This window comes from Canis lupus, chromosome 1 (assembly GCF_048164855.1).
Source record: "Canis lupus baileyi chromosome 1, mCanLup2.hap1, whole genome shotgun sequence".
Classification (NCBI taxonomy): domain Eukaryota; kingdom Metazoa; phylum Chordata; class Mammalia; order Carnivora; family Canidae; genus Canis; species Canis lupus.
Window position 1 is genome coordinate 115,674,956 of NC_132838.1, and position 27,839 is coordinate 115,702,794.

At 38.0% G+C, this 27,839-nt stretch overlaps 2 protein-coding genes across 16 annotated transcripts in view; one reads left to right on the forward strand and one right to left on the reverse strand.

Moving 5' to 3' along the window:
• The window catches only part of ZNF383 (zinc finger protein 383), an 83,283-nt gene that overhangs the window by 11,485 nt on the left and 43,959 nt on the right, over positions 1 to 27,839 (forward strand). For 2 of the 5 annotated variants that reach the window (XM_072833842.1, XM_072833921.1), the window contains exons 2-3: positions 4,275 to 4,509; positions 26,419 to 27,803. The exons of 1 other annotated variant lie outside the window; for it this stretch is intronic. The gene's annotated coding sequence lies outside the window, so the exon portion shown is untranslated. Of the gene's footprint in view, positions 1 to 4,274; positions 4,510 to 13,609; positions 13,730 to 26,418; positions 27,804 to 27,839 lie in introns of those variants that run through there. 2 more of the 5 variants (XM_072833673.1, XM_072833577.1) reach the window with 2 other exon arrangements.
• On the reverse strand, positions 2,784 to 27,399 carry LOC140636694 (uncharacterized). Of its 11 annotated transcripts, none has more exons than XR_012033984.1 (6): positions 26,919 to 27,397; positions 23,951 to 24,166; positions 11,757 to 11,883; positions 11,410 to 11,502; positions 6,307 to 9,620; positions 2,784 to 5,697 (listed from the first exon to the last, which is right to left on the reverse strand). XR_012033984.1 is itself a non-coding variant. In XM_072832598.1 (6 exons), the coding sequence occupies exons 4-6, from the start codon at positions 11,788 to 11,790 to the stop codon at positions 7,285 to 7,287; spliced, it is 2,463 nt and encodes an 820-aa protein (XP_072688699.1). In that variant the 5' UTR covers positions 11,791 to 11,883; positions 19,298 to 19,384; positions 23,951 to 24,166; positions 26,919 to 27,399; the 3' UTR covers positions 2,784 to 7,284. The 11 variants fall into 11 exon arrangements, 10 of the variants coding, with proteins under 10 accessions (XP_072688699.1, XP_072688379.1, XP_072688468.1 ...); XM_072832598.1 differs by adding an exon at positions 19,298 to 19,384 and having other exon boundaries at positions 2,784 to 9,620; positions 26,919 to 27,399; XM_072832278.1 differs by adding an exon at positions 26,393 to 26,438 and having other exon boundaries at positions 2,784 to 9,620.

Sequence of the window (27,839 nt, forward strand, 5' to 3'; positions counted from 1 at the left end):
AGAGACACAGGCAGAGGGAGAAGCAGGCTCCATGCAGGGAGCCCGATGTGGGAATTGATCCTGGGACTCCAGGATCACGCCTTGGGCCAAAGGCAGGCGCCAAACCGCTGAGCCAGGATCCCCCTGGATGTTTAATGAAATTGCTGCCATCATTATCATCATCATCATCAATCACTATTAGTACTGTGTACTGGGTTCTGTCATTTAAGCCTGGTAATATATGGACTTTCCCCTCTGGTTTACAAGATTGTTATGACTCCTAATAGTAGTATCAGTTGTAATGATAATATAATGTAAATGCAAATAATCACAATGTTTGTGTGGTAGCCAGTCTCCAAGATTTCCCTTAATGATATCTTGCTTCCAGATATTTACCTCTTCCACAATGAATAGGATTGACCAAAAATCAAATATATAACAAATTCAGCCACCATTATTTGTGAATACACTGAAAAGCCCTATGCCCATGTAATGAGGAATGAAGGCCTGCCAAAAGTCATGTGAGTTGGCTTGGAATTAGATCCCGCAAGCCTCAATCAGCTTTCAGATGATTGCAACTCTAGACAATATCTTGACTATAACCTCATGAGTGTTCCTAAGCCAGAACCACCTAGCTAAGCTATTCCCAGATTTCTGGCCCTCAGAAACTGAGAGAATAAATGTTTATTGTTGTTTTAAGCCCTAGGTTTTGGGTAGCTTGTTACATAGTGATAAATAATGTAGTCAGCAGCACATTATAAACCTGCCATTTTCCAGAGTGTAATGGAACATACCATCGGTTCTCAGAATTGACATTAATTATAGTCTTATCTTTTTACATAATTTCTCCACTTAACATGGACCTGGAACTCATGACCCTGAGATGAAGTGTCATATTCTCTACCAACTGTGCCAACCAGGCACCCCAATTATGGTCATTACCTTAATGTAATTAAAATTATCGTATTAAAGTAGTACTTACATTGTCCTATTTCACAGAAGGAAACAGAACACCAGTTTTTGTTTTAATAGCAATGCCCATTATAATAAATATTAAAATAGCAGTCATAATATTGTTAAAGGAATAACCTAATTGAGCTCATTTCATGGAGGGGGGAAAGAACTTCACCTTTAGAAGTGAAGTTTGCATTATATTAACACAATGATAGCAAACACAGACCTGAAGGTGGCAGAAAGCAAAAGGGATACAGGATTTCCCTAGCATCAGAGTTTGTGTTATTCATTATATCTTAATAATTATAGGTATAGTATAAATAATGACAAATTTTGATATAAATTATTTAATTATACTTCAGTAATACAATCAATATAATTATGGAATTGTGTAAATGGTTAAAAACTGGTATGGTATTGCGTACAGTATAGTATGATGTATGGCATAGGAAGTGGGGTGGGGTATAATATAATTAGGTAATAGTCACACCAGCACCAGTACCCCAATTGATGGCTGAGGGTAGAGGGCCCTATCCTATTAGGGCAAGCGGCCATGGCAATCGTGACTTTAACCCACACCTGCCTAGGGTCAACACCTGCCACATTGTGTCATATTTATTGTCCAGCACGGTGCCTGGGGCTGGAAAGCCTTAGCCCTACTACCTTCCTCTTGTCCCCAGGGTTTCATATCCAGTGGTGGTTCTTCGAGGAGGTAGGGCAGACCCATGGGATGATGGCGTACAGAAGTGATGAGGTAGACATTGACAGCCCCTGCCTGTCAGTTCCCTACTATTGTCCCTCTCCACTCTACATGGCCTGCCCACTGCAACTAGGAGGCTGAGTAAGGAAACAACATATCATTGATATTGGGGACAATGGAGGATATAGGTCAGATACACTGGGGAGGGGAAGGATGGAGTGGTTGAGGTTGGATGAGGAAGGATTAGGGCTTAAGTGTTCTGAGGTATGGGGAGGGGCATTAACTCTTGAATTAGAGGACATGTAACCAACCTACTGTCCCTCCCTCACCGCCACATCATGAGTTTAGCTCACTCCATGTGGGGCATTTGGTCAGCCTTGATGCTATTGCTATTACTATCATTCACTATATGGAGGGGTTCCTAGGTGGCTCAGTCAGTTGAGCATCTGACTCTTGGTTTCAGCTCAGGCCATGGGATCGAGCCCCACCTCAGGTTCCATGCTCAGTGGGGAGTCTGCTTGAAGAATCTTTCCCTCTGCCCCTCCCCCACTTGAGCATGCTTGCTTTCTAAAATGAATGAACAAATCTAAAAAAAAAATTATACGAAGTGTCTAATTTGTGCCAGTGCTATGTTGGGTGCCTTGGACACAGCAGGAACAAGACAAAGTCTGAGCATCATGAGATTGACAGTCCAGTGGGGAGTAATGAATGATAAACCAAACCCAGAAATACTTAGTATCAGGTCAGATGGTGGTACTTGCAACACAAATACAGTACAAAATAGGAAGTTGATCACAAGAAGTGTTATTTCACATACAATGGTTAGAGGGGGTGTCACAGAGGGTTGTCCAAAGAATGGAAAGGACTGCAAGCTGCATGGGCATTGGGGAAGCAGAGTACTCTCACAGAACACAGCTGGGCAAAGTAGAACAAGATTCCTTGACGTTAAGAAAACCCAGGGTTTAGCTGTTGACAATAAAAATGCTGACCAGCTACAACAGCAGGCTCTCCAGACCATATGCTCCCTTTTATTATAGTTATAATTTTACACTATAAACATTAAATGTAAACATGTAAAAACACAAATAATTGAAGTGTTATGTGAAAGTTTGATATAAAAATTACATAATTCAATAATTGCACAATACATATATAAAATAAACATTTTATTATAAGGAATATACAATAAATATTATAGTGTGCTATATATTGTAAATATACAATATTACTATAGTTTGTAATGATATGCACATATAAAATTATAGAAACCTATCTATATTTATAATCTAATATCTAATAATCTTTTATCAAATATAATTTAAATTATTACATGGTAAAATGTAATACGTTTGAGATTCATCCACGTTGTAGCTTGTGTCAGTAAGTCATTCCCTTTTGTGGTAAGTAGTATTCCCTTGTATAGATGTCCTATGGTTTGTTGAATTACTCAGGCACTGATGACATTTGGGTTGTTCCCAATCTTTTGGCAACTGAATATAGTTTCTGTGAACTCAATCCATACATAACTTTTCATTTCCCTAGGTTAAATATGGCTAATTTTATAAGAACTTACCAATTTTGGTTCAGAGTGGGTAAACTACTTTACCTTTCCAAGAGCAGCACATGAAAGTTTCCACTGTTTTACATCCTTGACAACTTTTGGTACTATTTAAAAAAAAATTTTTAAGCCATTCTTGTAAGTGTGTAGTAGTATCTCATCACAGTCTTAATTTGCATTTTCCTGACTAATGATGTTGAGCATCTTTTCATCAGCTTATTTTCTATCTGTATCTTATACAACCATGTGGATGAATCCCAAATACATCATAAAATGAGAGGTCAGATTCAAGAGGACATACATACATATGTACATACATACATATGGATACATGTATATTTCTATAATATTATGGAAAAAGTAAAATTATAGAGACAAGAAACAGATCAAACTAGTGACTGTAAGAGGCTGGAAGTAGGGAGCAAGACTGCCTAAAAAGGGACAGGAAGAAATTTTGGGAAGTGAGGGAAATGTGCTCTGTCTTGATTGTGGTGGTGATTACATAATTGTATGCATTTGTCAAAACTCAAAATTGTATACTAAAAAGGGTGAATATTATTTTATATAAATACCTCAATAAATGTGACTTTAAAAATATATCTCAGTACTACAGTATAATAATACATATAAAAGAGAAATAGCTGAAAGTAATTTACAACAAAAGAACGTTTCCCTCTGTGAGGTTTGGGCACAGCCATGTAGATGTTGGTCAGATGCTTGTGTCAATTTATAACTAGTAATGTTATTAACAATAACAGGATACCCACACTGGTCTCCACTAGTCCCGCTACCTTAGTAAGCCCGGACTTTACCTTAAGTCACTTCATTCTCCATAATTCCATTTTATAGGTGAGGCAATTAATGCCCAGGAGGAAAGTTTGCTGGGTTGGCCCAGAATCCCCCAGCATTGGCACTAGGACTTGAATCCACACTCAGAGGCTTCACTATTCTGGTTGCATCATGGGAAGCTCAGTTTGTGGTCTCCTGGGGCCCTCAGATCCTCTCCACCCCACTCTGGGCCACTAATTCCCCAGAGGGTCTATGATGCCAGGATCTCATCCTCAACCCTTCTCCCTCTTCCAGGTTTCCTGTCCATGCAAACAGTGGTGATATGGAGAAGAAAGGACTCATGAAGCAACATGGGCAATGGGGAATCAGCATTGTTAGTAGGGATCAATAGGGGAAAAGCAAATACTACCAGGATTCAATGGAGGGGTCACAGATACTGTGTTACTGGGAAATGGGCATCTATAGACTTTTTGCTGATTATTAATGGAGGTCCTACAGGAAGAGTGATAATGAAGATTCCAAAATGCAGGTGAATAATGTGGAGTTTATGGTGCATTATCAGTCTTAACCTTAATTGTGGGGGGGGAACAGGTTAATGGCACTTAACAGTCTTCAGAGAAGGTACTGAGGACATCACCACATGCTGGGTTGGGGATCATTACAGACACTGCTAGGTGGGGAAATGGTAATTAGTCACCACTGTTGTGATGGACAAGTAATGGAGGGAGATCACAAACCATCCTACTATAAGTAAAGAGAAAGTATCAGAAGATATTAATAGTTGGATGGGGGGGAATGGTATATCACAGCTCTCTAATCTGAGAACTGAAGTAAGTGCCATCAACCACTACTACATGAAAGTAAGAATACATGGGGAATATGAAGGTTACTAGACTTTAACACAGGTGAAGTAACAGACATTATGCTGGAGGTAAATGTGGAGGAGGTAATGAAAAGACCTCTAGACACCATTTCCTGGAATTAGGAGGGGTGGTAAAGACAGTACTGGAGTAAAATGGGGGGAGGGGGCAAGGTCTCCACACACTTTCTTGAAGGGTCAGCAAACATCTTAAGTTGAGGCAGAATTTTGGGTTATAAGACATTTAGAGAAGCCTCAGATACAGTACTGGGTGAAATAAAGGGGGTTACCAATGGATTAACATTATATCTGCACAACTCTACTACTTCCCACTCCCAGTTATCACCAGTTGACTGACTTGGAGGAACCATTCTGAGGCTTCCAATTTGGCTGCCCAGCAGCTAAGTGTTGAATCAAACCTTCTGCCTAGATTTGAGAGATCACTGCTGCCAGTCTTGGGTCAGTCACCTAACTTCCAAGGAAGGTCTGCACTATTTGCTGTCAGCCCCTACCTTCTATTACTTTGGGCCTGTCAGGGCATGAGGAATGGGTCTATAGGTAAGGGTCTGGGGTGGGGTATGGTTGTGTATGCTAAACTGAGCAGACAATTCTGCAGTGATTTTGGAGCTCACTGTGGCATTTCAGAATCATGGTAAGAAATCCTGGAACACCAAGCATCTATATGGGATTCCCACTGCCTCCGTTTTCCCTTCTTTAAATTGGCTGGCATTAGGCCAAAAGGATTATGGTAATGTTTCAGCTTTAGGACCAGGAAGGAGGCACAGCCCAGGTAAAAGCTAGAGATGAAAAAGCCTGGTGTTTTAGGCAAGTTGGTTCTCCCCATTGGAGCATCTTATGCTGCAATACAGAGAAGATCAAAGGGTTAAATTGCAATACATAAAAGATCAAAGGGAAATTATGATGGGCTGGGTCAACACTCCAAAATGTGCATTTATGGAATAGTTGTTGTCAGGCAAAGGTCAAGGGTCACAGTGGTGAACAAAATAGGGAAAAACATTCTAGTGTGGCAGCCATTGACAATTAAAATACACAGGGCATCATGGAATTAAGTGCTATAGATAAAGACATAGTCGGAAGGGGACCAAAATTTTAAGCCAGGCAGGAAAGAAAGCAGAGGATCCTCTATGAAGAGGGCCCCTGGAAGACATGAAGGAGCTAACCACAGCGATATGAGGAACTTTGTTCTTCAAAGAGAGTGCTGTAGATAGAGCACAGGCCCTGAGGCAGGACCTGAACTAGTATGTTTGAGGCACATGGGGGAGAAGGTGCTTGTGGAGCCCATGGCATGAAGATGGACACAGAGAAGACATGAACAAATGTTGAGGTTTTTAAAATTAGTTACTGATTTGTTATTATTATAAATGTCATGTCATTAAGCTGGAAGAACTATGACAGCAAAAGGGAGACTAGATGGAAAGTTGATCAAAATGACAAAAAAATTCTTACCTCAGAAACTTTCCTGAGGGTAGTGGTGGTTCACAAAACACTATGTTGGAGGATAAATGAGGGTCAGCTTTCTTGAGGTTAGTAGAGGTTCACAAAACACTATGCCAGGAGCTAAATGAGATAATGGCAGTTAGCACAGTGTTTAGCACTAATGCACTTATGGGGCTTAGAAGACATTGTGCTAGGGACTGAGGAGAGTCAAAGACACCTTACTGATAGGTGATAAAGGAGGGTTAGAAGTCATGATGCTAAAGGATAATGGGTCAACATACACTCTGAGGTTTGTGTCCATACACAGAAGAAGCTTTTTTGCTGAGTTATCTCTTCCTTGACGGAAATACTCAATGGGGGCTGGATATACACAACCATGTTAGATTCAACAGAAGGATGAAAAAACACCTGAAACTGTTAAGACGATGTGGATGTGTTCTGCAGCAAACATCTCACAGAACTTAGGGTTTGTCAGTATTATATGTTGTTCTACCATTTAGCTTGTTAGCACTTTACCTATTCCATAGTAAACAGGATTATCATTAACATAACAAACCTCCCTATGCAGAATTTGGTAACAATGTTGCTTCATACATATTTTTTGTAAGTAGGGTCCATGCCCAGTGCAGAGCCCAACACAGGGCTCGAACTCACAACCATGAGATCAAGACCTGAGCCAAGATCAAGTATTTGATGCTCAACCGGAAAAACCACCTAGGCGCCTCAGTTCCATCATATTTTTCATGAGAAGCCTTCTTTAATCTGTCAAATGGACAAAATCCCTTTTTTTCCAGGATGAATGCCTCATGGTTTAATGAAGGTGGTGACAATGTAGGAAGGGTCCCCTTCATTCTGGGCCCTCTTCTGTTCAGTAATGTGGAACATTTTGAAAGGGTATTTCTACTTATGATAATACGCATATTTTCCTCCTGGAAAAATTCAATGATATACAATCAGAACTGATCTGAGTTTTTCTTATACTGTTCCTCAAGTGTGAATACTCTGATGGACATTGAGCACAGATTTCTGGACAAAGCCTTTCCCACAGACTACACACTTATAGGGTTTGTCTCCAGTGTGTGTTGTCTGGTGTTTATTCAAATTCGACCTATCTGTGAAAGCCTTCCCACACTCAGCACATATATAAGGCTTTTCTCCTGTGTGAATTCGCTGATGCACTTGAAGTTGTGATTTCTTAGTGAAAGATTTGCCACAGTCACTGCATTCATATGGTTTCTCTCCAGTGTGAATTCTATGATGTATAATCAACTCTGACTTCTGTCTGAAGGTCTTCCCACATTCAGAACAGATGTAGGGCTTTTCTCCAGTATGAGTTTTCTGGTGTTTACTGAGATTTGACCTGCCACTAAAGGCTTTCCCACAAACAGCACACACATATGGTTTTTCTCCTGTATGAATTGGTTGATGTACCAGGAGCTGAGATTTTGAGGTAAAGGATTTCCCACAATCATTGCATTCATAAGGTTTCTCTCCAGTATGAATTCTCTGATGAGTAATGAAGTTTGATTTCCGGATGAAAGCTCTTCCACACTCACTGCAAACATAAGGTTTCTCTCCTGTATGAATTTTCTGATGCACAATGAGTATTGATTTCTGGTTAAAGGCTTTCCCACATTCATGGCATTCATACTGCCTTTCTCCAGTATGAATTTTCTGATGTATATTGAGGTGTGATTTTTGGGTAAAGGCTTTCCCACAGGTACCACATTCATAAGGTTTCTCTCCAGTATGAATTCTCTGATGTGTAATCAAGTCTGACCTTTGTGTGAAGGCTTTTCCACATTTAGGACATATGTAAGACTTCTCTCCAGTATGAGTTTTCTGATGTGTAATGAGATTTGACCTGTTAGTGAATGCCTTCCCACATTTAGTGCACATATAAGGTTTCTCTCCTGTGTGAATTCGTTTATGTACATGGAGTTGTGACTTGGAAGTAAAGGATTTCCCACAGTGGCCACACTTATAAGGTTTCTCTCCTGTATGAATTATTTGATGTGCAATCAAGTGAGCCTTCTGGATGAAGGCTAGTCCACATTTCATGCATACATATGATTTTTCTCCTGTATGAATTCTCTGATGCACTGTGAGTGCTGACTTTTGAGTAAAAGCTTTTCCACAGTCACCACATTCATAAGGTTTTTCCCCAGTGTGAATTCTCTGATGTATAATGAGTTCTGATCTGTAAGTAAAGGCCTTACCACATTCAGTGCATATGGAAGATTTCTCTCTAATTTGAACTTTCTTATGTGTAATGAGGTTGGAACTATTGTTGAAGATCTTCCCATATTCAGTATATATAAAGGGTTTCATTCTTGTGTGAATTCGTTGATGTACCTGGAGCTGTGATTTAGAAATGAAGGACTTCCCACAGTTATCGCATTCATATGGTTTTTCTCCAGTATGAATCCTTCGGTGTGCAATCAAGTGTGTCTTCTGGATGAAGGCCTGTCCACATTCAATACATATATAGGATCGCTCACCTGTATGAATCTTTTGATGCATCTTGAGTGTAGACTTTTGCGTAAATGCTTTGCCGCAATCATTACATTCATGGTGTCTCTCTCCAGTATGAATTTTTTGATGTATACTGAGATCAGAGTTATAAGAGAAGCCTTTTCCACATTCACTGCATTCATAAAGTTTTTCTCCAGTATGAATTCTCTGGTGCCTTAAGAGAGAAGACACTTGGAAAAAAGCTTTTCCACATTCACTGCACTTATAGGGCTTCTCTCTAGTATGGGCTCTCTGATGTGTAATGAATTCTGGCTTCTTTACAAAAGCCTTCCCACAGTCAATGCACACATAGAGTTTTTCTCCTGTATGAACTTTCAGATGTACCCTGAGCTGTGACTTCTGGGTGAAGATCTTTCCAAATTCAGCACATTCATAAGGTTTTTCCCCAGTATGAATTTTCTGATGTTGAGAGGGTGCTTGTTTATAGCTGAGAATTTTTCCACATTGATTATGGTCCCATAACTTCTCTCCTGTTGGAGAACACTCAGGGTCAGTATAGTAAGAAATTTTACTATATTCAGTAATCTTATTAATGTTCTTTGAGGTACTGTTTCTATAATGACTGTGTAAATCTAAAGCATGCTTGAAAGCAATTCCAAATGAGTCACACTGATGGGATCTTTTTGGAGAAAGAATGTTTTGGCTCACATAAATTATTTTTCTAATGTCCTTATATTCATAATCCTTCTTTGTTGTCAAAATTTTCTTGATGAAAGCAACATCTCTTAAAGATTTGTTTTCTTTTTGCTGATAGCTCTCTATCTGGTCACCAATCTGCCACAAATCTTCTAGAATGAAATACAACAAAATATCACTTGAAGCATCACCTTCCTTCTCAATGTAGAAAGAAGCTTTTTCAGAAATTCTCTGCTATGAGGTTTGAAACCTGAACTCTCCTCAAAAGAGAATGATGTTTTTTTAGCTCAAAGACCAGTTAGCAGAGGCTAGAGGGGAAATATGGCTCATCCACGTTGAACGCAAAGAAAAGGGTGAAAGTAACTCATTTAATGGAAAGGCTAATGAAAGTGGTAATAGGAAGCATTCTAGAATATAATTCAATGGTTAGAGGAAATAAACTTTATGAATATAATCCACCATGAACAGAAGTGGAAAAAGTAAGGCAAAGAACAAGATATACAGCATAGCAATATTTATATAAATTAATAATACATACCCCAAGTCACCTTCAAATTTAAAATATTCATGAATTAAAAAATATGTTTCCATCATGTAAAACAAGTGCCTATGGTGAAAAGTGAGATGGGTGTTGGGGAAAAAGAAATGGTAATAAATCAAAAAATAAAATATAAGAGTTCCACCATTATCTGAAGGGGACATGTTCCAAGACCCTCATTGGATGCCTGAATCCTCAGACAGTACTGAACATGATTTTTTTTGTCAAGTCAAGAGCTTTCAGTTTTTCACTTAAAGGAAGCACTTTATGGCTTCTCTTTGGGATACTAGAATTGCCACTATCACTACTCTTGTGCTTTGGGGGCACTGTTAAGTATAATAAGGGTTACTTGAACAGAAGCACTGCAATATCATGAGAGTCAATCGATAACCAAAATGTCTACTAAGTGACTAATGGTTAGGTAGCATTTAGACCATGGATATACTGGACTAATGGATGATTCAACTCTCAGGCGAGATGGAGTGGGATGGCAAGAGATTTCATCATGTTATGCAGAAAGGCACATACCTTAAAACTAATAAATTATTTCTAGGATTTTCCATTTACTATTTCCAAACCATGATTGACTATGAGTAACTGAAAATGCAGAAAGTGAAACTGCAGATAAGGGCCAACAACTGTAATAGAGAATCTTTACCCAGACTGATGACAGTGTGCCCTGAATAAGGACCATGATTAAACTCAAACTTCATCATGTGAAGTACAGATATAAAGCAAATACAAAAATCAGCCAACAAGGCACATAAGTCCCAGTTAGTGTGAAATCAAGCAACAATGACTGGAAGGAAATAACAGAAAAGTACTCCTAAGGGTTAAGTGACAATTACCCCCAAGTCATCAATTGGGTGAAAGGCATGGGGAATGAGCAAGTAAGAAATCTTATGTCAGTACCTATAGAGAAAATAGGAAGAGAGCCTGGTTGGGGTTAATGTTCTCAAGCATCTCATAGCGGAAAAAAGAAATGACAGAGGTCTACCAGGAGTAGGAATGTGCGACTCACAGTAACTGAAAGAAAGCAGATCCACCAATGCCTGAAAGCATAAAGAATCTCAGACAATGGGGAAGGCAGAAAGAAAAAGAATGTTTGAGAAAAGAAGCATAACCAAAAAAAACAAAAAACAAAAAAAAGAAAACCTTTAATGAGGAAGATATTAGCATGTGATCAAGATTCCAAAAAGCCAAAGAAAAAGATTAGACATGATAAAGGCATTTAGTTATCTGAGAGGCCAATGTCAAGGGTCTTCAAGCAATAGAAAAAAAAAAAAAAATGCTAAGGCCTTCCAAAAGAGTCCCCTTAATAGCATTTTAGAGATGCCAGTCTTTCTCAAGACAGCTGAGATTTGCTCTCCTTTCTCTCATCTGTCTGGGTCATGCTCACTTACCTGGACAGTTCTGATGTGGGCTCTCACCCTGCAATGCCCATGGCTCCTTTCCTTGCTCCAACATGAAAACTTCTGGTTGGGGAACTTCATACCCTGTTTGTGAGAAATTATAAAGGACTAGATCCAGCTAATTGTGTTTCAAAGTGCAAACAAAAAAGTCTTGTTCAATGAAGTTTTGTTCTTTAGGAAAGTAACCATATATTTCTGGGAACAGAATATTCAGAATGCCCAAGGGGATAAAGAATCCTAGATAAACCAAGGATAAAACAAGCATACTTCAGATATTCCATAGCATTTAGCAACTAAGAATAGAAATACTCCGTGTGGACCCAACTGACTGTGCTTACCTACAGAGAGCAGGTGACTATAGGTCTCCAGCATCACATCCCGGTACAGGTTTCTCTGAGCAAGGTCTAGATGCTGCCACTCCTCTCTGCTGAAATCTACAGCGACATCCCTGAAGGACACCGATCCCTGTAAGGGCACATTGCTGTTCAATGTGAATAGATAGCTTTGGGAGATGGAGAGACTATATTTAGGAATATGGAATATGGGTTTTGTCAATTTTTTTTTTTGTTTCATTATTTCCTCTTTTTAAAAAAATATTTTAAAAGATTTATGTATTTTAGAGAAAGCAAGCACAAGCAAGAGGGGCAGAGAGAGTGAGAGAGAGAATCTCAAGCAGATTCCATGCTGAGTGCAGAGCCCAAAGCAGGGCTCAACCTCATGACCCTGGAATAATGATCTGAGCTGACACCAAGAGTTGGATGCACAGGCAACTGCACCACCCATGCACCACTACTTCTGCTTTTTATAAACTCATCTCCCATTTCCTAACATTATACAAAATTTTAAATGTACAAAAAATTTAAAAGAATCAGCATAGTAAAACCTATATACCCACCACTTAGGATCTATCATCAACATTTTACTCTATTTTATCACACATTTATTTTATTTTTTAAAGATTTTATTTATTTATTCATTAGAAACACAGAGAGAGGCAGAGACACAGGCAGAAGGAGAAGCAGGCTCCTCGCAGGGAGCCCGATGTGGGACTCAATCCCTGGACCCTGGGATCACACCCTGAACTGAAGGCAGATAACCACCGAACCACCCAGGCATCCCTATCACACATTTATCCATCCTTTTATCCAGCATCAGTCCACCTTACTTTTATGCAGTTGAGAATAAACTGTAAATTACAGTACACTTTGTCCTAAATACTTGAGAATGCAAATCATCAAGTAGAGTATATTTGTTTACCCTTCTTAAGTAAAATTTATGCAAAATGAACTGTACAAATCCACAGTGTCCCATCTGAAGTTTTGATAAATGCATACACCTGAGTAATACAGGAACTTTTAAAAAAATATTTCATACAGGAAGCACATTGAATATCTAGTTTTACACAATATTTTGTGGAAGAAAGAAATCCAATAAAGAATTTCTGCCATTTGTTCTATATTTCAGTTAATTACTTGTTTTTCAAAACTCAAGAATGAAATAGGCTCTCTTTTAGTATTCTAGCAAATGGATGAATGACCTGTGATACAGTTCCTGAGTAATTTAGGACCAGCCATTATGCTCCTCCTGGGAACAAAGAAATGAATGATTTACATTTCTAATCCTCTAGCAACTTAAAACACTTAAGATTTAAAAGAAGGGGAAAAGAAGACACACAGTTCACTAAAGTGTCAAAAAACAAATCTCTTAAGTAAAATACACTGAGTACCTACAAAAGGAAAGTGTATTTGATATGGGGCAGTACATTTTTATTAGTTGAATTTAATTTGAAAGATGATAAGCATAATATAGAATGGAGAGCAGGAAAGGTCACTTCCCAGAGAAGAAAAGTAAAGGTGAGGAGATAGGAAAATACACGGTAAGTTTGGGGAACACTAAATAGCTCTATATAATGGAGAGAAGTCTGTATAATATGTCACAAAGGTAGTTATGGAAAAAAAAATCTGATCACAGAACAAGGATTTTTTACTTTTACTAAAAGTAAGGTAATTAGATTGATGTTAACTTTTTTCATATAAGATCCCTATTGGAGGATAACTAAATAAAAGATGAAAAATTTCTTATAGAATGATTCTAGCTAATAAATAAGGAAGTTAGAATATCATAATTTTATAATTCCTAATGAAATAGTGAATTTATTCAGTAATCATTATTGGTTGCTTAACTATTTCAGGTGAAAGGCAGAAAAGAAGTTTACAATGGATGGACCAGCTAATAACATCTATATCCAATGATCAATTTTAACACTCAAAAAGAGATAACCAAAAATTATCTGCCTCCTGACACTGATATGGTAATTGATTTCATTATACCATCCATTAAGTATTCTTATCAAAGAAAAAGAAAAATGCCACCTGAATCTATTAAGCCTCTGGGTCTAACAAATTATTCATAGATAAAGTGAAAGAAAGAGGAACATACTGAACTATATTAAGATTGAAACATCAGCTAAATCCAGAAGGTGACAAATGGCCCATTTCTTCAAAAAATAAATTATATTAGAAAAAATAGTGGAAGGGAATCTTTTATTAAAAGAGTCTGAGGGGGTGTACCTGGCTGGCTTAGTTAGTAGAGCAGGTGATTCTTGATCTCAGGGTAATGAGTCTGAGTCCCACATTGAGAGTAGAGATTACTTAAAAATCTTAAAAAAAGAGAGAGAGAGACAGAGAGAGAGACTTAGGAGTCATACTAACCAAATGCAACTTGTAGACATTGTTTGGCCCTTAACTAAAACTAATGTTAGAAAGATTTTTATGACATGTTTAAAAAGACTCAAACAATAATCAGGTACTAGATCATATCTAGGAATTACTGTTGTTTGTAATAACGACTTACTGGTTTTGTTAAAGAAAAAACAATTCTCATCTCTTAGAGATACAAGTCCAAGTATTTGCAGATAAAATAGGTATTTGAGGGCAGCCTGGGTGGCTCAGCAGTTTAGCGCCACCTTCAGCCCAGGGCGTGATCCTGGAGACCCGGGATCGAGTCCCACCCACATCAAGCTCTCTGCATGGAGCCTGCTTCTCCCTCTGCCTGTGTCTCTGTGCCTCTCTCTCTCTCTCTTTCTCATAAATAAATAAAATCTTTAAAAAAAGATAGGTATTTGAGATTTGCTTTAAAATAACCCAGCAGCTAAGGGGGCAGAAGGGTAGTTTTAGATGGAATCAGAATGACAGAGTATGACTACTAAAGCTAGGTGATAAGTACAACAACAGATACAAGGGCTCCTTATACTACTTTATTTACCTTTGTATACGTATTTTTCATAACAAAATGTTTAAGAACATGATCTTCCATATTAAAAAAATTTAATCTGTAAATGCATAATTGAAGGAATGGGTATTTCTACCTGGACTCATAAACTTTTGGGGGGGAAAAAAGGATTACAGGAAGGGCACCTGGGTGGCTCAGTCAGTTGAGTGTCTCTTACTTTCAGCTCAGGTCATGATCTTGTAGTCACGAGATGAAGCCACACTTCAGCAGGGAGTCTGCCTGGGGGCTCTCTCCCTCTGCCCCTCTCCCCACTCATCCCCCCTTCTAAAATAAAAAAAAAAAAAAAAAGGATTCTAGGAAACTGAATACCCACACTCAGCAATTTACAGAAACAATAGATAAGAAATAATCATTCATATAGAAGAACTAGAATCTAATCGATATTTATAGAATACTCCAACTGTTCAACAGTGAACACATTTTTTCAACGACCCATAGAACAATGACCGATATAGACCATATTCTAGCCTGCAAAACAAATTTAAAAGAATTAAAATAATACATAGCCTCTCTGACCATAATGGAATCAAACTAAAAATAATTAACAAAGAAAACAGAAAAATCTGCAAAGGAATTGTATTACAAAATAATGACAAAAGCTATCTGGAAAGCCACAAAATATTTGGAAATTAAACAACACATTTCTATATAACCTTTAAGTCAAAAAGGAATTCTCAAAAGAAATTCAGAAAATACATAAAACTGAAAGAAAGTGAAAATACAGTTTATCAAAATCTGTGGGATGCAGATAAAGCAATGCTGAAAGGGAAATTAAGGGACTAAATGCTTACGTTAGAATATGGGAACCAATCCAATTAAAAAATGGCCAGAAGATCTGAATAGACATTTTCCCAAAAACATACAGAAGGCCAATAGGTACATGAAAAGGTGCTCAACATCACTTATGCATATTAAAACTATAATGAGACACCTTACACCTGTCAGAATGACTATTATCAAAACAAACCTAAAAACAAGTACTGACGAGGATGTGGAAAAAAGGGAAGCCTGTGCACTGCAGGTAAAAATGTAAATTGGGGGAACCCTGAATAGCTCAGTGGTTTAGTGCCTGCCTTTGGCCCAGGGCATGGTCCTAGAGTCCCGGGATCGAGTACCACATCAGGCTCCCTGCATGGAGCCTGCTTCTCCCTCTGCCTGTGTCTCTGCCCCAATCTCTCTCTCTCTCTGTGTCTCTGCCTCTCTCTCTGTGTCTCTCATGAATAAATAAAATGTTAAAAAAATAAAAATAAAAATGTAAATTGGGGGGCAACTGGAGTCTCAGTTGGTTAAGTGTTCAAACTCTTGACCTCAGCTCAAGTCTTCATCACAGGGTCATAAGTTCAAACCCCACATTGGGCTCCATGCTGGGCATGGAGACTACTTAAAAAAAAAAAAAAAAGTAAATTAATGCAACCACTATAGCAAATAGTATAGAGGTTCTTCAAAAAATTAAATCTAGAACTACTATTTGATCCAGCAATTCCACGTCTAGGTATTTATCCATATATATACGCAAGGATTCCTGGGTGGCTCATTTGGTGAAGCCTCTGACCCTTAGTTTTGGCTCAAGTCATGATCTCCTGGGTTATGAGATCAAGCCCCATATTGGGCTCTCTGCTTGGCACAGAACCTGCTTGGGATTCTCTCTCTCCTCTGCCCCTCCCTCCACTCACACATACACACACTTTCTCTCTCTCTAAAATAAATAAATCTTTAAAAAATTATATACATGGATCCCCCCATGTTTACTCCAGCACTGTTTATAATACCGAAGACATGAAAGTAACCTATGTCCATCAATGGATGAATGTCTAAAGAAAATGTGATACAGGGATCCCTGGGTGGCGCAGCGGTTTAGCGCCTGCCTTTGGCCCAGGGCGCAATCCTGGAGACCCAGGATCGAGTCCCAAGTCAGGCTCCCGGTGCATGGAGCCTGCTTCTCCCTCTGCCTATGTCTCTGCCTCTCTCTCCGTGTGTGACTGTCATAAATAAATAAAAATTAAAAAAAAAAACTTAAAAAAAAAAAAAAAAGAAAGGGATCCCTGGGTGGCGCAGCGGTTTGGCGCCTGCCTTTGGCCCAGGGCGCGATCCTGGAGACCCGGGATCGAATCCCACGTCGGGCTCCCTGGTGCGTGGAGCCTGCTTCTCCCTCTGCCTGTGTCTCTGCCCCCCTCTCTCCCTCTCTCTCTCTCTCTCTCTCTCTCTCTCTGTGACTATCATAAATAAAAAAATAAAAAAATAAATTTAAAAAAAAAAAAAAGAAAATGTGATACACACAGTGGAATATTATTCAGCCATAAGGAAAGGAAAGAAGTCTTGCCATTTGTGATAGCATGGATGGACCTTGAGGATATTATGCTAAGAGAAATAAGACAGAGATGTACAATTACGATATAATCTCATTTATTTGTGAATATCAAGTGAAACAATAAAATAAAGAAACAAAAGTCACAGACTCAGGGAACAGATTAGTGGTTACCAGAGGTAGGTGATGGGTAGTTGGCAAAACAGGTGAAGGCAGTTAAAAAGTAAAATTCCATTTATAAAATATGTCATGGGCTATGTTATATGTTACAGCATGGTAACTATAGTTAGTAACACTGTCATGTATATTTAGAGTTGCTAAGAATAAGTCTTAAAAGTTTTCATCACACACACAAAAAATTGTAACAATGTATGGTGATGGATGTTAACTAGACTTCTTGTGGTAATCATTTAACAATATATACAAATGTCATATTATGTTATATACCTGAAACTAACAATGTTGTATGTCAAGCATAACCAATAAAAAAAGGAAAGAGAAAAATTGTTAAATCACTAATCTAAATTCCTACCTCAAGAAACTAGAAAATAAGCAAAACAGACACAAAGCACACAGAAGAAAGAAAATAATAAAAAGCAGGTATCAATGAAATTAAAAACAAAATTTCTGAAAAACACAAGAAAAATCAATAAAACATAATACAGTTATTTGAAAAAAAAATCAGTAAAATTGATACTTTGTTCACTGACCTAGACTGGCAAAGATAAAAAGGTACAAATCACCAATGTCGGCAATGAAATAAGACCTATCGATGTAGATCCAGGGGCGCCTGGGTGGCTCAGATGAATAAGCATACGACTCTTGGTTTTGGCTCAGGTCATGATCTCAGGTTCCTGAGATTGAGTTCTGCGTCAGGCTCCACACTCAACAGAGTCTGCTTGTCCCTCTCCCTTTATACTCTCCCCCTCACTCATGCTTGCTCTCTCTCTCAAATAAATAAATGAAATTAAAAAAAAATACAGACCCACAGCCTTTTAAAGGAAAATAAGAGACTACAAAAACTATGTGCTAATAATACACCCCCAAATTTAGAAGAAATGTACTACTTCTTCAAGAACCACAAACTACCAGAAGTACAGAATTATGTAATAGAAAAGATGATTCTACAACCATTAAATTAAATTCTTAATTTAAAAGCTCCTGAAAAAATAAGTCTCCAGGCCCAGATAGTTTTGCCAGAGAATTCTACTAAATATTTAAAGAAGAAATAGTCTCTTTTTTATAGTCTCATCCAGAAAATAAAAAATATTTCCCAATTTTGTGAGGCCAGCATTACCCTGATACCAAAATTAGACAAAGCACAAAATAGAAACAAGACAATATGTCTCATGAACTTAGATACAAACATCCTCAACAAAATATTAACAAATTATAACCGGTAATGAACAAAAAGAATCATGCACCACCACTGTACTGTATTTTGCAATGCCCTCTGAGAATCTATAATTGTTTCAAAATAAATGAAAAGATTTTAAAAATACACTGAAGAAGGTGTATTCACAAAACAAAACATTTCGGAATAGGCAAGAATAGAAAATCAGTCACGAGACCTCTGCAAAATTCATGTGAGACAATATGAATTTCTTACTCATCTAAAGTTAAGGATGGAGTAGTAAAGCTACAGAAGAGATTGATATTAAGGAGATGAAACTGATATCAGCTCTAAGGTGAGAAAAGGGAACTCAAATAATTATCATTTATTAGTTCAGTGCAACTGTTGATGCTGGTACCACAGATGGACTTAAGGACTAGAAGAGGAGGCTGGGGGAAGACAAGAAATAATGATTTAAATTTTGTACATACTGAAATGTAGGTGATAAAACATACAAAGATGTATACTAACTAGTTGAATAGAGCTAATTTGTAGATAAGGATTTAGGAGTTGCATATACCACTGAATTCAGGGGAGGGAAAGAGCATATAGGAAGAACAAAGATCGAGAAAGTGTATCTGTATCTCTGGAAAGTATATCTTAGATATCTTTGTTTTTAATGTCTAAAATTATGACTGTTAAAAATTTCTTCATTTAATTGCAGTTATAGTTTGCTTTGTGATGTGTTGATTCTGTTTACGGGGCTTAAAACATTCTCATTTCTGAAAATGTTCTATATACTTGCAAAGAATACATGTGCTCCAATTTTTCCTCTTTCACACATTTGCATACTGATACCCTACATACACCAAAACCCCACCCCCCAAACCCAATGCCATCAGAATTTAATGGAGAATAAAGACGTCATATTAGTAGCTTTGACTCCTTACCAAATGAGCTTCTTATAAATAGTTTGTCCAGGAAAAAAATCTCCTCATTCAAAGATAATAATAAACATCTCCTGATGTACAAAGATACTATAGCAAAAAGAATGAGAGAAAAAAAGAAGAAATTAAAAGGAACATGCTAGAAATAAATTACCACAATACAGAAGAAAACACATTCGCCATGATTTCAAGGAATGCACTAAAACAATTAACTATCTAAAATGAATAGGAATCTAAGAGTTCAAGGGAGAAATAATGGACAAAGAGGCTAAAAAAAATGGTTATGTAAATTTTTAAAAAATAAATTGGCAGAACTCAATGAAGAAGTGAAAATGAAAAAGCAACACAAAAAAGGTTTCTCTGAAACCAATAAAACACCATGTGAAAACACAAAAATTGGCAAGGAGCACAGTAAGACAAGTGAGCAGGGCAGCCTGGGTGGCTCAGAGGTTTAGCACTGCCTTCAGCCCAGAGCCTGATCCTGGAGACCCAGGATCGAGTCCCACATTGGGCTCCCTACATGGAGCCTGCTTCTCACTTTGCCTGTGTCTATGCCTCTCTCTCGGTCTCTCATGAATAAATAAATAAAATCTTAAAAAAAAAAAAAAAGACAAGTGAGCAATGTGAAATGGAAATAAAGATTTTTAAAGGAAAAGAGAAAAAAATAGATTTCAATAAAAAACATCTAACAAACAAAAGAATCCTTGCAGTGGATTCACAGAACTTTTATCATTGGTCGTAGTATAAATTTAATAGATATTGTCTAAAACAAGAGATTAAAAGATTTAGTGTTAAAAAAAAGAGGCAAACCATAAGACACTCTTAACTATAGAGAACAAATGAGGGTTGCTGGAGGAGAGATAGCAGGGGATGGGCTAGATGGGTGAAGGGGATTAAGGAGGAATTTGTGAGGGCAGCCCCAGTGGCTCGGTGGTTTAGCACTGCCTTCAGCCCAGGGAGTGATCCTGGAGACCAGGGATTGGGATTGAGTCCCACGTCGGGCTCCCTGAATGGAGCCTGCTCCTCCCTCTGCCTGTGTCTCTGCCTCTCTCTCTCTGTGTGTGTGTGTCTCACATGAATAAATAAATAAAATCTTAAAAAAAAAAAAAAAAAAAGCACTTGTGATGAGCACTGGGTACTATATATAAGTGATGATCAATAAATTCAGCTCCTGAAACTAATATTACACTATATGTTAACTAGCTAAAATTTAAATAAAAACTTGAAATATTAAAAATAAAAAAGACTGAGATCAAGATGTTAATGTGATAAAGATATTAAAAGAATCAACCATATAGAAAAGAATCCAAAATTCCAAATTACCAGAAGGGACACAGAAACAAAGAGTAAAGAGTGTAAGGTGAAAGATATATAGAAATATTTTTATCAGAAATGTACATAAAATACATCTTTCTGAACTGCTGTACAGAAAAAGTGCACAAGGACTCCAAACAATGGCAGTAAAAGGATGAAAAAAAAAAAACATATCCGGAAATGCCAACAAAAAGGAATCAAGAGCCTCCACCTTAATATCAGAGCTGAATTTTAGGGAAAAAATATGAAAAATAACAAGAACACAATCCAAAATTAATTTCAGATGTCATCACCACACCAAATTTCATAGTATCAAAATTTATGAACAGAAACTACAGATAAATACAGACAGAAATATATTTGTGGTGAGAAACTTAGTATTTCTCAGCTCCAACAGATAAAGTAAAAACAAAACAGACTGTGAAAACCTTATAACTATACAAAATGGCTTAAGACAGCAAATTCTGTATCTTGAAACATTCATGTGCCTATGTAACATTCAGAAATAATAAACATAAGACTTGCATACACACTTTACATAAAACCTAACATTCCAAGAAGCAGAATAAAATGAGTGCAAATAAATCTAAAGCTCCAATTCTATTAAAAGTAGAATTAACTTGGGGTGCTTGGGTAGCTTGGTCAGTTAAGTGTCTGCTTTTGGCTCAGGGCATAATCCCAGGGTCCGGGGATTGGACCCCAAGTTGGGCTCTCTGCTCAGCAGGGAGCCTGCTTCTCCCTCTCTCTGCCACTCCCCATGCTTGTGCAAATAAATAAATATTTTTTAAAAATTAACTTAAATAAAAATCTTAATACCTAAAAGTGAAAGTGTGGTAAATAGTAATTAAAGATTTGGTGAGAAATTCAGTATGTTCCGAGAAATTCATCCATTCCATCCCTAGATTTTTTGTATTTACATAAGACAAATTATTTTTCTAAATTATTTCTGAACACTGTTTTGCTATATATTTTATCTTTTGACATACAGCATTTTTATTATTTTTAAGATATTTTATTATTTTAACTTTGGAATGAACTGCTGAGTAAGCAAATGTCTGCTTCACATGTGAACCTATGATAAACCCTATTTGATTATTTTTTTCATGTGCTCGTGAATTTAGTTAATACATTTATGACTTCTGATACTATGTTCAAAATTTCCAGTTCTTTTAATGTTCTTGACTGGTTTAAGCATCAGGATTACTGTAGTAACAAACACCACAAACAAGGTTGGGAATAATTTTAGATACCATCTTTACCCAATACTTTGGCATAAAGCTCAACTATTAATCCACGTGTTTTTCACCACTTTCAACTGTGCAGGAAACATTTGATAAACATTTTAATTTCTTCAAAGGCTTCTGGACCATCTGTATTTACCAATTTTGACATTTATTTTTTATAAAACTGTATACCTTTGTTCAGGTTTTCATATTTTTTGTATGATTTTATATAATATTAATTCATGATTGTTCTAATTGTTGATAAAGCAATAACCATCTCTCTTGTTTGGATACATACTTTCACTGTATCTCTACTCCCTGATATGGATCACCCACACATTCAGAAGCCACTTACGCTCTGTCAGACATCTTCATCAATTATTGTTCTCTTATGTGACTAATTTCTTCCCTTATTTTATTATTTTTATTATTTTCTAGTCCTTATTACTATTTCATATCTACTGAATTCTTTTCTAACTTCTTCAGTTCTGAGTGTTACTCTTACCTTAGGTCTTTTCCCCCCAAGCTTCCAGGATTCCATAAAAAGGCATTTAAATCTGTATTTTTCCCCTCTATCGATAGTTTAGCTTTGCCACAGAAACTTTAAAATGTAGTTCTTGGGACACCTGGGTGGCTCAGTGGTTGAACATCTGCCTTTGGTTCAGGGCATGATCCCAGAGTCCCAGGATGGACCCACATCAGGCTCCTTGAATGGAGCCTGTTTCTCCTCCCTCTGCCTATGTCTCTGCCTCTCTCTGTGTGTCTCTCATGAATACATAAAACGTAGCTATTTATTTAATTGAAATTAAACTTAAAAGAATTTTCTAAGATCCTTTACAGTTTTCCCTTTAAAGAATATTTGAGTAGAAAAAATTTAAAGTTTTCAGATATGAGGGGTTCTTTTGCTAGGCTTTTACTTTTTAAAACTATTTTTTTTTAATTGTGGTAAAATGTACATAACATAAAATTTACCATTTTAAAATGTACAGCTCAGTGATACTGTCTAGTCTCAAAGTTGTACAAAAGTCATTTACTTTGTATTTCTAATTTAATGCTTTTGGTTAGGGAATAAAATCAACATTATAGCAAAGTTTCATACTTTTTGCCTGTCTGGATTAATATTTTTGGAAGTAGTTCATAAAAATGATTAATGGAGGGCAACCCCGGTGGCTCAGCAGTTTAGCACCGCCTTCAGCCCAGGGCGTGATCCTGGAGATCCGGGATCGAGTCCCACGTCGGGCTCCCTGCATGGAGCCTGCTTCTCCCTCTGCCTGTGTCTCTGCCTCTATCTCTCTGTGTGTCTCTCATGAATAAATAAACAAAATCTTTAAAAAAAAAAAAAAAAAAAAAGAAGAAGAAGAAGAAGAGGAAGAAATAGAGAGGGACACCTGGGTGGCTCAGTGGTTGAGCATCTGCTTTTAGCTCAAGGCATGATCCTGGGGTCTGTGGATCGAGTCCCACATCAGGCTCCCTAGGAAGAGCCTGCTTCTCCCTCTGCCTGTGTCTCTGCCCCTCTCTGTGTCTCTCATGGATGAATAAATTAAAAATCTTAAAAAAAAAAAAAAAAGAAATACTTTCAGAATTCCACACAAAAATAACTTCTAATCGGGAATCTTATCCTCAGCCAAAGATCAATATAGCACATGGACAAAATAACAGGCAGGGGTTTTTTTTGTTTTGTTTTTTTAAGAAATGTTTTTCGTTTCTTTAAGGTTTTATTAATTTTTTGACAGGGAGAGTATAAGCAGAGGGAGCAGCAGAGGGAGATGGAGAAGCAGGCCTCCCGCTGAGCAGGGAGCCTGACTCTGGGGCTCGATCCCAGGACCCTGAGATCATGACCCAAGCTGAAGGCAGACACTTAACCAACTGAGCCACCCAGGCACCCCTAAAAGGGAGTTTTTGACATTCCATCTCTGTACTGTTATACAGCGGGCCTCTGGATATGGAGACACCCATGTGTTGCTCATTCTTGGCAGAAAAATCAAGGTTTGCTTCAGGGCAATAAAAGAGTCTGGTTGCTTCCTGTGACCCATTTGCTGCTGCCCAGAGGCTCTGGTGACATATCAGAGGTATCTACTCCTAGAATGAACTCCTACCCGTTGGGACTCTTCCTTCTCACCTCAAATGAATTGTCATGTTCCTCTGGAACCAGGATCAGGGATTTCTGGGGAGAGGTCCGATTAGCTGACATAGTCATGGTAGGTCTCAAACTTTAATCTCTCAGGAGCCTAAAGCTTTGTAGACATCTGTAAACTCAAGCAGAGCTGCTGGAGAGAGGCAGGCTGGAGTCTGGATAAAGATCTAACCCAGGGGCTCCCCAGAGACACCAAAAAACCTAGAACGACAATGTCCACATGGTCAGATACTCGATATTTATCACACAAACATTTCCTGTGAACACCAAGGTGAAGTTCCCAGAGCTAGAAACAGAACAGAGGCTCTCAAACTTGAGTGTGGATTCAAAACACTTGGAGGGCCTCTTAGAATACAGTTAAAAATCCTAACTTCACTCCCAGGTTCTGATTTAATAGGCCCAGGGTAGCAGTTGTCTTAGTTCAGTCAGGCTGCTATAATAAAATACAACAGACTGGGTAGCTTATAAACAACAAAAATTTATTGCTCACAGTTTTGGAGGCTGTAAAGTCCAAAATCAAGGAGACAGTGTGGTCACATTTTAGTCAGGGGACTCTTGCTGGTTCATAGCCAGCACCTTCTCATTGTGTCTTCACTTGGTAGAAGGGGCTCAGGAGCTATGTGGGATGTTTTGTAACAGCACTATTCGTTTATGAGTACCCCACCTCCATGGCCTAATCGGTTCCCAAAGGCCTCACCAACTAACACGATTATTTCTGGAGATCAGGATTTCAACATAAAGCTTTTGGGGGTACAAACACTCAGCCCAAGAATTTACTTTTTTTTTTTTTAAGAATTTACATTTCTAAGCAGTGTCCAGGTGATGTCGATGCTGAGGGTCTGAGGACACTTTGAGAACCAGTGCTGTGGAAAATATAAAGCTTAATGGAACCTATGATGGGTATTGGCCATGAGATATGGAGTAATATTACTTAAGATTTGAACTGTAGCTCTGCTATCTTTCAGTTATGAAAACAGGAAGAAGTACCTTTTGTTTTAGTTTCAAAAATGAGGATGAAAGTACTTATTTCATAGTTACACAAATTAAAATGAGGTGACGCTCATAAAGTATTAAACATCTCCCTGGCGCACAAGAAGCATAAAAAAATATCAGCCATTATGTTCTCTATTAGATATTAAAACTTAATAAAAACCAATGTAATAAAAAAGACAAAACAAAACATACATATTGACATATATGTAACAAAAATGGCATTCAACTGAGTGTACACAGGACATTTATTGTGTAAGTGGCACTGACATAATTGATCATCCACCTGGAAAAAAACAAACTAGATCCCCATCACACATTATACATTAATTAGACTGAACTCTAGCAAGACTAAACATTTAAGCATATGTATTTTTTAAATCCCAAAAGATATTTAAATAAATTTTAGTAATAAATGTTTGTGTTAACATTGTGGTTGGGTAAGAGAGATCTTTATTACATATGTGAGAAAACCCAGATGCTATAAAAGGAAAAACACATTTCTGGGTAGATGATATTTCTTAATTATATATTAAAATACACCTTAAAATAAAAATGAAAAAAAATAAATTTTCAATATGTAACAATAGGTTACCTTTAAATTAAAAAAAAAAATCTAGCAACCAGTATGGGGGGAAAAAGCCCAGAAAAAAAGACCGAACAAAGGATATAAAAATTCACAGAAAAGGAAATTTAAGTGGTAATTAAGCAAAAAGATGCCATTTTACTAACAGGAAAGTGCATTACAGCAATTAGATCTAATTTCTCCTAAGAATAATAAAATTTATTTTATTTTATTTTTTAAGTAGGCTTCATGCCCAACATGGAGCCCAAAACATAGGGCTTGAACTCACCACCCAGAGATCTAGACCTGAGCCAAGATCAACAGTCAGTTGCCCAACGGACTGACCCACCAAGGTGCCCAGTAAAAACTTATTTAAAAAAAATACAGTGGGCAGCCCCGGTGGCTCAGCGGTTTAGCGCCGCCTACAGCCCAGGGCGTGATCCTGGAGACCCGGAATCGAGTCCCACGTCGGGCTCCCTGCATGGAGCCTGCTTCTCCCTCTGCCTGTGTCTCTGCCTCTCTCTCCTCTCTGTGTAATCTCATGAATAAATAAGTAAAAAATCTTTAAAATAAATAAATAAATAAAATGCAGTGTTGGAGGGATGCCTGGGTGGTCTCTGCCTGTCTCTCATGGATAAAATCTTTAAAAAAATAAAAAATAAAAATAAAAAAATCCCGTGTTGGAAAGCATTTGGAAAAATGACCCGTTTTATAACTTATTGGTGGGAGCTAGAATTGTTATGGTATCTTTAGAGTTAATCATATCTATAATTAAAAATAATCAACTATTTCTAATAATAGTTTCAAATATAAAAAGCAAATACTGACAAAAGGAAGGTCAAGTGGACAAATTACCAATCCAGTCAATTTACCTTTTTCTTTAATTTTCTTTAATCAGACAAGATAAGCTGAGTGTATCTATGAAACAACACAATAGAGAACACATTGTTTTGACGTTACACATGTGACATTTATGAAAACCGACCAAGAACTAGACGTAAAGCAAACTTTAAACTCGAGCATTACCCAGAGGCATTATTTGAAATCGACAACACACTTCTAATAACTCATGGATGAGAGAAAAAAAAAAAATTAAAAGCCAGTACTTTTTGACTGGAACAATAAAATGCTACACACCAAAATTTATGAATGTTTAGAAAGCAAGCTTATCATAGATCCCATCGAACCCAGCTCACTGACCACTGACTCCCATCACTGAGTCCACACAAACCCCACACTCATCTCAAAGATCCCCATCACTGACCCAAGAGACTCCAATCACAGCAACGGACGCCACAATCTTCACCACTGAGCCCAGAAACCGCCATCACTCACTCTACAGACAACACTCCCATCACCGACCCCACAGAATCCCTAATCACGACCAACCCAAATCACCTCAGAGACCTCTTGCAATTGATACGGGGAGAAACTCCAGACACCAGCAGAGAAAAAGCCTTCGTGGAGGACCACTTCCGCTTCCGGTCTGCCCTCTAACTCCTCCCCTCAAGAACTGTTGGTAGTGCGCATGCTCTGAGTTACCTTGGAAGCTACGTGTGCCAACAATCAACATGGCGCAGTTCCCATAAGAGACGCTGTCTGGCCGAAAACATGGCCTTGCCCAGTGGTGCCTCTGAGCGTGAGCCGCCATCTTTGAGGCGTCTCCATTCCGTACAGCGGAGGATTAGGCCACCCGCGGGTTTTCACAGCGCGAGGTCGTGATTGCCACTTGAGGCCCTGGTCGAGGTGTGCTTCTGAGAGGGAGAAGATATTGGCGGTGAAGTCCGGTGCTTTGTGTTATATTTAGAAAAGCTAATTTGCCTCTAGGGATACGGCATACAGCTGAGAGCAATGATCTGGGATGAAGGGAGCCAGGGAGGAAAAATCACCAAGGAAGGAGGACGAACGTCTTGTCTGTTACGGCTGAATCTTGGGAGGAGTCATGGGGAGAAATCTGGACAGTCCAATCTACTTTTTTGGACAAACTGCTGAGGGAGAATGTGAAGAGAGGTCAGATGGGAGCCCCGTCCTGGACCAAACCTCCAGTCCACTGCAAGAAGGGTTTTTTTTAGCTTTTTATGGGAGAAACCACCTGGGAAAATAAGGTACAAATCAAGGTGGTCCAGTCTTCTGAGAGACACCGCCAGGGCAAGACGGCACCTTCTGAGGAGCTGGTGGAGGGAAGTGGAGCCTTGAATCCCCATTAATCTCCATTAGCAGGCAACAATTATAAAAATAATAATGGTTTTTAACGTGGTCAACGTGTGACAAAAAGCACCTAAGGTAAACTGATATTTTTGTTTATTTATAAATTAAAAT